Source organism: Arvicola amphibius, unplaced genomic scaffold (genome assembly GCF_903992535.2).
Source record: "Arvicola amphibius unplaced genomic scaffold, mArvAmp1.2, whole genome shotgun sequence".
NCBI lineage: Eukaryota > Metazoa > Chordata > Mammalia > Rodentia > Cricetidae > Arvicola > Arvicola amphibius.
The window spans coordinates 15,730-27,123 of record NW_024582248.1 but is presented as its reverse complement, the minus strand read 5'-3'; the positions used below and the strand labels follow the sequence as shown (position 1 = coordinate 27,123).

Sequence of the window (11,394 nt, the reverse complement as noted above, 5' to 3'; positions counted from 1 at the left end):
AGACTCTCTGTGTATAGTCTATCTTTACATGGCTTATTCTTCTTTACTCCTTTTAATCTATGACTCAATTTCTTCAAAGATTTTTTAAACAATTTATTTCTTTTTCAACTTTCTATACTTTTTCTTCTATCTCACAAACCTATGTACATTTATCTAACACTGTGACTCATTTAGAGTTCTTTTATATCTGAATCTGTCCTTATTTTGTTATCTATAATTCTTTACTGTCTTGAAGAGCTTTTAAAGTGGTAAGCAGCTTGGTTGCAGCTCTTTTAGATGCTGGCTCTGCCTCTCTCCACTTTTAAAATGGTGGAGTACCATTACTTCCAGTTCTGGGGCCTCCAGGTAGGAGCTGAGCTCAGCACTTTAACTCTGAGAATGAGTGTGAAGCATAAACCCCTTGCATCTGAGTAATAGCTAAATAAGCCCTGCAGCACTCTGCACTGCCTGGAAATATCTTTGTGTATAGTGGCAGGAATCTGCCATGCTTTCCAGCCTGTGCAATCCTAGCAGACCTGATCCTTCCACCTCCCCAGGCTTAGAGCACTGAGCCATGGGCATGGCCTCAGCTACTTTACTCCCAACCCCAGTGGGCATACAAACACCCGTGCACAAATGCATTTCAAATGCTCCATAGCCATAGTTTGTACTGGCAGCTTGGCCAAGGGAGCCTCATTTTAAAACTGCAGTTTTTTTTTCTACTATGGCTGAATCAGGAACACGTCTCTTAAAGGAGCCACATCTCTCCTTGCTTCTAGCAAAAAGAGCTCACCCAAGAAAATGCTGCTACCAAACCATGCTTAATTCTGTTGTTTTGTGTCTAGGATTACTTTTTAAGTTTTCTCAGGTTTTTATGTGGATGCAGTTACCCATGTTGGTGCGCCAGGTTGTTGGAAGAAGGAAGTAGCCTTCTTCCTCCCATTCCATAGGCCAAGCCAGTTTTCTTTACTTGTTAACCAATAAAGTAAACACATAGACAGAAGGTCCTCCCACACACCGCACACACACACACACACACACACACACACACACACACACACACACCAGGTATAAAAAAATGTAAGTTTAAATTCACCTTACTCTACCATTAAAGTTTCCACAAAAGTGGTTCTCACATATTGGAATACCTATGGCTGAAATTATCTTTTCAAAAGAATAAATCATCTCAGTTTTACACAAAAGCATAGTAGGAAGCATAGTAGAATATTTCAAATACTTTGTGGTTTATTTTAAATCATTTTGAACTGAGTCCTGTAATAAGAGTCAGGAAACTTGAGAAAGAAAATTGTTTCCTCATTATGCCCTAAGTTTTATAATGCTGGAGACTGTTCTGTCCATGAATGAATATTTCTATGGACATTATTTTCCTGTTCAAAGCTACCCTGGATAAATAGTGTAAGTAGGAGTTCAAAGTTTGACAGAAAGAAAGATCATAGAAAAACTATGTTACTAAAAAATAAATTATGTATTCAAAACTTTAATTAAATGAAAATTGCAATATTTGTGGAACTGGAGTGACAACTCAGTAGCTAACCCCTCATACAGCTCTTGGAGTCACTCACAAACCACCTTTGACTCCAGTTCCAGGGAATCTGATGACTTCTGCAACATAAACATAAAATGTATAAAAAATACATTTGTGTGTGTGTGTGTGTGTGTATGTGTGTGTGTCTGAGTGAGTGAGTGTACTTGAGTGTATGTGTATACATTTGTTTGTGTATGTATTTTTCTATGTGTATGTGCTTGTGCATACACATATATGCATACATGTTTGTGTGTGTATGAGTATATGTATATTCACACATGTGAAAAAATGTGTATGTGCTCATGGAAAATCTACACATAAAATAAAATCAAAACACTAAAAATAAATAAACTTTCAAACACTAAAAAAAGAAATTCATGAAAACAAAAAAAGTGGAAGGAAATGAATAAAACTGTTCAAAACCTGAAATTTGGAAATAGAATTAATGAAGAGAACTCATTCTGAAAAAAAATATGGAATGAAAAATTTAAGAACTTAAACAGGCATCACAGAGGCAAGCTTGCCCAATACAAAACATAAAAGGAAGAATCTCACTTATTGAAGGTAACATAGAAGAAATGAATACATCAATCAAAGAAAATGTTATATCTAAAAAATTTCTAGCACAAAATGGCTAGGAAATCTGGGACACTATAAAAATACCATTTAAATAAACAATAGGAATCAAGGAATGAGAAGAAACATAGGTCAATGTCACAGAAAATATTTTTGACAAAATCATAGAAAAAAATTCCCCTATTTATTTATTAAGGAAGGTAAAGCCTGACAAACTACAAGAAGCATACAGATCAGAAAGTTTTTGGACCACAGAAGAAAGTCCACTTGACCCTTAATAATCAAAACTCTAAACGTCCAGAACAAAGGGAGAATATTAAAAGCTGCAAAAAATAAAGAACAAGTAACATACTAAGGGAGGTCTATTAGAATGGCATCTGACTTTAAAAGGCCTAAAATATTGTGCATCATTTAGAGTAAAGGCAACCACAAATGCCTGGCCAGACTACCATATCCACCAAAACTTTTAATTACCTTAAATGAGAAAACTAAGACATTCCATGATAAAGCCAAATTTAAGCAATATCTACTTACAAACCTAGCTATATAAAAGGCTCTAGAAGGACAAATAAATCCTAAAGTGCACCCAAGAAAACACAAGGAATGGTGAGTTACAAGAACAACCAATCAAAAGAGAATAGAAGAAACATACACAAGCATACCAACACTGCCACAACCACCACCAGCAACATCACCACCAATAACAGTGACAACCACCACAATAACAAAATAATGGGAAAAAACTATTGCTCGTCGCTATCTCTTCAACATCAATAATTTCAATATCCTAATTTAAAAGGCACAAAATAATCAAGTGGATGTTGTTGTAAGAGGAGGGGTCGCTTGATTGTCCCAGCCACCTGACTTGATTAGACCCAAAATAATCACACATAACTATATTAATTAAATCACGGCTTTGACCCATTAGCTCTAGCTTCTTATTGGCTAACTCTCATATCTTAATTTAACCCATCTCCATTAATCTGTGTATCACCACAACGTTGTGGCCTACCAGCAAAGTTTCAGCATGTCTATCTCCAGTGACAGATCCATGACATCTCTCTGACTTTGCCTTCTTTCTCCCAGCTTTCAGCTTCAACTTCCTCACCTACATAAGTTCTGCCCTATCAACAGGCCAAGGCAGTTTCTTTATTCATTAACCAAGAAAAGCAATACCCAAATAGAAGGACCTCCCACACCAGGATGTGAAAAAGATCTATCCTTCTGCTACATCCAAGCAGCATAAAGATATACAAAATGATATTATAAACAATTAGACCTGAGAAGCAATTTAGTATAGCCATTTGAATAGACTACAAATCAAAACTAATCAAAAAATAGGAAAAATTATCCACCAACATAACATTTGAATTCTTAATATCTATGTCCAAGGGTATCCAAATTTATAAAGGAAACATGGCTGTAGCTTATATAATATAATAATCCCCACACTAAGATAATGGGAGATCGCAATACTCCATTCCTGTTGAGAGATAGGCTATCTAGACAAAAACTAAGCATATAACACCTGATGCTAACTTATGTTATAAAGCAAGTGGACCTAACAGAGATTTACAGAACATTACAACCAAGCAACTAAAGAATATACCTTCTTTTCTGCACCTCACGCAGCTTTTTCAAAACTTAACCATGTACTCAGACACAAAGGAAAGCTCAACAGATAAAGTAAAACTGATATAATAGCCTGCACCCTACTTGATTACTACAGATTAATGCTAGATATCAAGAGCAATGGAAATAACTGAAAGCTTAAAAATTCATGTAAACTGAAATACTACAGAAAGAAAAATGGAGAAACATAGAAATTAAGAAAGAAATTAAATACTTTCTAGCATACAATGAAAATGAATAGATCACATACCCACAATTGTAGGGCACAATGGAAGCAGATCCCTGAACATGGTGGACAATGAGGGCTGCTGAGAAGCCAAGGACAATGGCACTGGGTTTTTGTTTTTGTTTTTTTTTTTGGTGTTATTTTTTTTCTACTCATTTTTTTATTAAAGATTTCCATCTCCTCCCCCTTCCCTCCCCTCCCTTCCACCCATACCCCCACTCCACCCCTCTCCAAGACAAAGAGCCATCAGTGTTCCCTTCACTATGTTAAGTCCAAGGTCCTCCCAGCTCCCCCTAAGTCCAGGAAGGTGAGCAACCAAACTGACAAGGTTCACAGTGAGCCCGTCCATGCTATAGAGTTCATGTTCATTGCCGTTGTCCTTGGTTTCTCAGTCCTCCTCCATCGTCAGCCACATTCAGAGAGTCCGGTTTGGTCCCCTGTTCCATCAGTCCCATTCCAACTGGACTTGGTGGTCTCCCGTTAGACCTGTCCCACTGCCTCAATTGGTAAACGCACTCCTCACGGTCCTGACTTCCTTGCTCATGATCTCCCTCCTTTTGCGTCTCATCGGGACCTTGAGATCTCAGTCCGGTGCTCCTATGTGGGGCTCTGTCATTTTCTCCATCCAATGCCAGGTGAAGGTTCTATGGTGATTTGCAAGATATTCATGAGTATGGCAATAGGATCTGTACATTTCTGGCACCCTCTCCTCAGCTGCCCAAGGAACTAGCTGGGGGCGTCTTCCTGGACACCTGGGAACCCCTCTAGAGTCAAGTCTCTGCCAACCCTAGAATGGCTCCCTTAATTAAGATATATAATTCCTTGTTCCCATATCCACTTTTCCTATATCCCAACCATTATATTCCCCCAGCTCTTCCCATCCTACACTTCACACTTTTCTCTCTCCATCTCCCCCTCCCCCATCACACTCCACCCCCATGTTCCCATTTTTTGTCCGGCAATCTTGTCTACTTCCAGTATCCAGGAGGCTAACTATATGTTTTTCTTGGGGTTCACCTTCTTATATAGCTTCTCTAGGATTTTTTACGAATTATAGGCTCGATGTCCTTTATTTATGGCTAGAAACCAATTATGAGTGAGTACATCCCATGTTCATCTTTTTGGGCCTGGGTTACCTCACTCAGGATGGTGTTTTCTATTTCCATCCATTTGCCTGAAAAATTCAAGATGTCATTGTTTTTTACTGCCGAGTAGTACTCTAATATGTATATATTCCATACTTTCTTCATCCATTTTTCCACTGAAGGGCATCTAGGTTGTTTCCAGGTTCTGGCTATTACAAATAATGCTGCTATAAACATAGTTGAACAAATGTTTTTGTAATATGATTGGGCATCTCTTGGGTAAATTCCCAAGAGTGGGATTGCTGAGTCCTGGGGTAGGTGGATCCCAAATTTCCTGAGAAACCTCCACACTGCTTTCCAAAGCGGTTGCACAAGTGTGCATTCCCACCAGCAATGGATGAGTGTACCCCTTACTCCACAACCTCTCCAGCAAAGGTTATCATTGGTGTTTTTGATTTAGCCATTCTGACAGGTGTAAGATGGTATCTCAAAGTTGTTTTGATTTGCATTTCCCTGATTGCTAAGGAGGTTGAGCCTGACTTTAAGTGTCTTTTGGCCATTCGAACTTCTTCTGTTGAGAATTCTCTGTTCAGTTCAGTGCCCCATTTTTTAATTGGGTTCATTAGCATTTTAAAGTCTAGTCTCTTGAGTTCCTTATATATTTTGGAGATCAGACCTTTGTCTGTTGCGGGGTTGGTGAAGATCTTTTCCCAGTCAGTAGGCTTTTTGTCTTAGTGACAGTGTCCTTTGCTTTACAGAAGCTGCTCAGCTTCAGGAGGTCCCATTTAATCAATGTTGCCCTTAATGTCTGTGCTGCTGGGGCTATACATAGGAAGCGGTCTCCTGTGCCCAAATGTTGTAGAGTACTTCCCACTTTCTCCTCTAACAGGTTCAGTGTGTTCAGATTGATATTGAGGTCTTTAATCCATTTGGACTTGAGTTTTGTGCATGGTGATAGACACGGATCTACTTTCATTCTTCTACAGGTTAACATCCAGTTATGCCAGCACCATTTGTTGAAGATGCTTTCTTTCTTCCATTGTGTGCTTTTAGCTCCTTTATCAAAAATCGGGTGTTCATAGGTTTGTGGGTTAAGATCTGGGTCTTCTATACAATTCCATTGGTCGACTTCTCTGTTTTTATGCCAATACCAAGCTGTTTTCAATACTGTAGCTCTGTAATAGAGTTTGAAGTCAGGGATGGTAATGCCTCCAGAAGTTCCTTTATTGTATAAGATTGTTTTGGCTATCCTGGGTTTCTTGTTTTTCCATATAAAGTTGATTATTGTCCTCTCAAGATCTGTGAAGAATTTTGATGGGATCTTTAAGGGGATTGCATTAAATCTATAGATTGGCACTGGGTTTTGATCCTACTGCATGTACTGGCTTTGGGGGGTCTAGACCTGGATGGAGGGGGAGGACCTTGGACTTCCCACAGGGCAGGAAACCCTTACTGCTCTTCAGACTGGAGAGGGAAGGGGCAGGGAGTCGGGGGAGGGAGAGGGAAATGGGAGGTGGGGAGGAGGCGAAATTTTTTAATAAAAAATAAAAAATAGTATTAATTACAAACATGAAAAAATGGAGAGCACTCATACTAGGAACTGAACAGGACCTTTGAAATCTCTAGATCAAAGAGAACAAATCACACTCAAAAGGAGTAGACTGCAAGAAGTAATCATACTCAGGACTCAAATTAATGTAATAGAAAGAAAGAAAAAAGGAAAGAAAGAAAGAAAGGAAGGAAGGAAGGAAGGAAGGAAGGAAGAAAGGAAGGAAGGAAAAGGGAAGAAAGGAAAAAAGGAAAGAAGACTAAAAACAATACAAATAATCAAAAAACAGGAGTAGGTTCTTTGAGAAAGTCAAGAATGACAAAAGCTTAACCAAATTAACTAAAAGGTAGAGACAAGATCAAAATTAACAAACTTAGAAATAAAAGGGAGAACAAAACAGACATTTAGAAAATTCAGAGAATCATAAGGACATGTTTTACAAAACCTTACTTCATCAAATTGGAAAGTCTAAAAGAAATGGATAGTATTTTTCTTTTTTGGATTGGTACCATTATCACAGTTAAATATAGATCACACATTCATTTTAAATAAACCTATAACCTCTAGTGAAAGAGAAGACATTAACAGTCATCATCCCCCACAAAAAAGCCTAGGCCAGATGGTTATAATGCAGAATTTTAACAGACTGTAAAAGATGTGTTAATTACAATACACCTCAAAATATTCCATAAAGTTGAAACAAAAGGAAGACTGTTCAATTAATTTCATGAGGGGATAATCACTCTGATACCAAAACATGTAACATCCCAAGATGAAAGAAAATTACTAACCAATTATCCTTGTGAATATAGATGGAAAAGTACTCAATAAATACATGCAACTCAAATAAAAGAATACATCAAATAGCTCATATACCCTGATTAAGTAGACTTCTTCCCAGTGATGAGGATTGGTTAAAAACATGGAAAATCGGCCTGGGCGCGCGCATTGGCTCTGGGCTGAGGCCGGCTCGGCGACGCTCCTCGGGCAGCTCACTGCATGGTCGTCTGGTGCCCCCGCCGCCTGCATCGCCGCCGCCGCCGCCGCCCCGCGACGCCCACCGCCGCCTGCCCTGCCGCCGCCGCCTGCGCCGCCTCGGGACCGGCTGTATGATTAGGCCACAATCTTCAATGAGTAGACATATTCCTCAGTTCTGTGGTGTTCTCGGTCACACATTTATGGAGTTTCTGAAGGGCAGTGGAGATTACTGCCAGGCACAGCACGACCTCTATGCAGACAAGTGAACTGTAGAAATTCATTACTACTCCACCAAGAAGCCCCCATAAGAGTGGATACCTGGACACAGACGTGTTGAATTGAAATCTGCAGAGCATTTTACAAGAGCTCAGACCTGGATGGGGTAAACCTCAGTGCACTTCCTTTGTATTGCCTCAGTATTACTGGATTGAAGAATCACTGCTTCTTGTTAGGAGGTTCATTTCATTGCCCATTTCTCCCAATTTCATACTCAAAGCACTGAGAATTTCAAGTGGAGTATATTGAATATTGAAGTAGACTTCAGGTTGTTTTCTTTTTGTTTGTTTTTGATTTTTTTTTTTTGCATCATTTCTGTATTCAATTTTTTAATTCTTTCGTAACCCTATTGGGTGTTTTTTTAAACTAAATTAACATGGCTCGAATGAACCGCCCTGCTCCTGTGGAAGTCACATACAAGAACATGAGATTCCTTATTACACACAATCCAACCAATGCGACCTTAAACAAATTTATAGAGGAACTTAAGAAGTATGGAGTTACCACAATAGTAAGAGTGTGTGAAGCAACTTACGACACTACTCTCGTGGAGAAAGAAGGCATTCGTGTTCTTGACTGGCCTTTTGATGATGGCGCACCACCATCCAACCAGATTGTTGATGACTGGTTAAGTCTTGTAAAGATTAAGTTTCGTGAAGAACCTGGCTGCTGTATTGCTGTCCATTGTGTTGCAGGCCTTGGCAGAGCTCCAGTGCTTGTTGCCTTAGCATTAATTGAAGGTGGAATGAAGTATGAAGATGCAGTACAGTTCATAAGACAAAAGCGGCGTGGAGCTTTTAACAGCAAGCAACTTTTGTATCTGGAGAAGTACCGTCCTAAGATGCGGCTGCGCTTCAAGGATTCCAATGGTCATAGAAACAACTGTTGTATCCAATAAAACTGGGGTGCCTGATGCCATTGCCTTGGAAGTGGAACTTCAGATGGGACCTGATTTGTCATACATAATTAGCCAACATGTTGGCTTATTGAATAAGTCTGCTGAAGCTTCCACGGGAATATTGAAAACCAGTCTTACCAGGCCACAAGCTTGACAGAATTGCATCCTCTATATTTGGGTTATGATCAACCTGTTTGGACACTTAAGCAAAAGATCTTTGCTGGTCAGCATTTAAAATGTGCTTATTATTTGTACCAATTGACCCTTCCTAAAATACGGTATTGAGTTATGTCCTTATATGTACCCTGTGCCAGAGTATTATTAGTATATAAGGAATTTAGAAAGATTAGGTGCCAAAATACCCATCACAATACCTGTATATTTTTTAGCATCGTACAGAACCAAAATTCCAGGAACTGAGAACACTCTAGACCTTCCATGGTTTATTCCTTCTGTCATTTCAAACACTGCAGGGCTTCTCGTTCTCTGCCTGCTCACTCTATGTTTACGTCTCCCACACTCATACCAGATTACATCAGGTTTGCTTAGCCATCAATTGTTTTTTTTAGCAAGTCTTGTGCTGTCTTTATGTCTTTCTTTGTGATGTTATGGGAAACCTCCATTTGAAAATCGACTTTGTTACAGAAGCACATATCTTCAATAATGTCTCCAGACAAAAAGCCTTAGTTAATTTAATATTTGCACTCAAAGGTGCAACTTACAGGGAAGGCCTGATAAAGAATGGGAGGAGGCTATTAATATTTTTAGTAAAATGTTGCCTTTGTCTCGTGCAGAACATGTAGAATATGCTCTTTAATTTAGTAAATATTTTTGAAAGGTATAGATACATTGTTGTAGCTAACCAATTCTTAATCAAAATTTCTGAAATTCTTTTTTTTCCATGTCTATCAGAAGTTGTTTTCCAACTTGCTTGAATTATGGTTTTCCCATTCTCTTCCCAACCTCTCTTGCAAAAAAAAAAGATGTGGGATCTGCTAATGAACTGAGCAGACATATTTTATATGCCTTTTCAGCTGTGTAACTTAATAATTGGATACTTGATCATTTGTTTTATTATGTAATCGATAAAGTGGTGATGTGTATTAATGTTAGTTCAACCATATATTTATACTGTCTGGGAATGTGTGGTTATAGTTCTGTGGGAGAAATAGTTTGTCAGTGTTCACCAGCTTGTAAAAACTTAGTGCAAGAGCTTCAACATCTAAATAAATAATGAAATGCGTTTGTCACTGAGGTTATTTTGCTTAAAATTAACTTATTTTGTAGAAAACAATGGATTCAGTTAACATTTCAATTTATGAACAAATTTAGGGTTATGAGCACTATTGAATACCAAGTGCTTTTACTATAAATTTTCCTCTTTAAAGACCTAGATAATTTTGAACCAATTGAATGTTGTGTACTGGGGAAAACAGTTTGTAACAGATGATGACATTGATTTTAAGATTCCTTTCCAGCGGTCAGGAGTTTTGAGCTTTCCCATCCAGTTTTCTCACTTAAGTTAATTACATACCTGTATATATTTTGAAATTACTTTGAACCTGAGTATTTGGCACATGATGACTTAATAAATTTTAACTTTCAATAAAAAAAAAAAACATGGAAAATCAATAAATTTAATCCTTCATATACACAAACTGAAATGATATAAACCATATGATCATTGCATTATTTGCATAAATAGCCTTTGACAAAATCCAACAATTTTTCATGATGGAGAGATCAGAAAACAAGGGGAATTCCTCAGCATAATGAAGGCAATTCACAGTAATCCCATAGTAAACATATATTTAAATAGTAAAAAAAATGAAAGCAATTCTACTAATTAAGGTACAAGGCAAATTTGTCCACTTTGTCCATGTATATTCAATATAGCACTTGAAATTTTTATTAGAGTAGTAAGGCAATTGAAAGAGTTCAAGATGATACAAAATGAAAAGGAAAACTTAACATATTTATTGGCAGATTATATGATAATTTATATAAGTGATAACAAATACTGCATTAGAAAACTCTTCCAGCTATTAAGCCCTTTCTGAAACATAGCTGCATACAAAATTAACTAAAAAAATCTATAGCTCTTCTATATATGAGTGACAAATGGGCTGAGTAATAGTTTGGGAAAACACCACATCTCACAATAGCATAGCATTGAATAATATAAAATGTCTGGGGATAAACTAACCAATTAAAGGTAAGACAACATTATAAAAAACTTCATTTTTTGAATTTGAAGAAAGAAATAAATAAAATATCAGAAAATGAAAAAACTTCTATGTTTGTGGGCTGGTAGAATGAACAATAAAAATGTCTATTCTACCAATAGCAATCTACAGATTCAATGCAGTTCTCCTCAAAATTCCAATAAACAATTTTCCAGTTTTTGAAAAGGTAATATTCAGCTTCAAATAGAAGCACAAGAAACCCAGGATAAAACAATCCTAAATAATAACATAACTGTAATGATATCACCATCTTTCACTTCAAGTTGTACCAAAAAATGATAATAATAAATACAGTATGACATTGGCACAAAATCAGACATATTGGTAATAGAATTAAAATGAAGACAAGGCATAGATCCAAACACCTATGGATGAAAATGGGTGCTAAAAAGAAACTACACAT

At 37.5% G+C, this 11,394-nt stretch overlaps 1 protein-coding gene across 1 annotated transcript; it reads left to right on the top strand.

Annotated features, from left to right (window-relative positions):
- Window positions 1-7,612: 7,612 nt before the first annotated feature.
- LOC119805756 (protein tyrosine phosphatase type IVA 1-like) lies at window positions 7,613-9,999 on the top strand. The gene is given in 2 exon segments (XM_038317593.2): window positions 7,613-8,631; window positions 8,633-9,999. Coding segments are annotated over 2 exon segments (675 nt in total). The 5' UTR covers window positions 7,613-8,223; the 3' UTR covers window positions 8,900-9,999.
- Window positions 10,000-11,394: the final 1,395 nt, after the last annotated feature.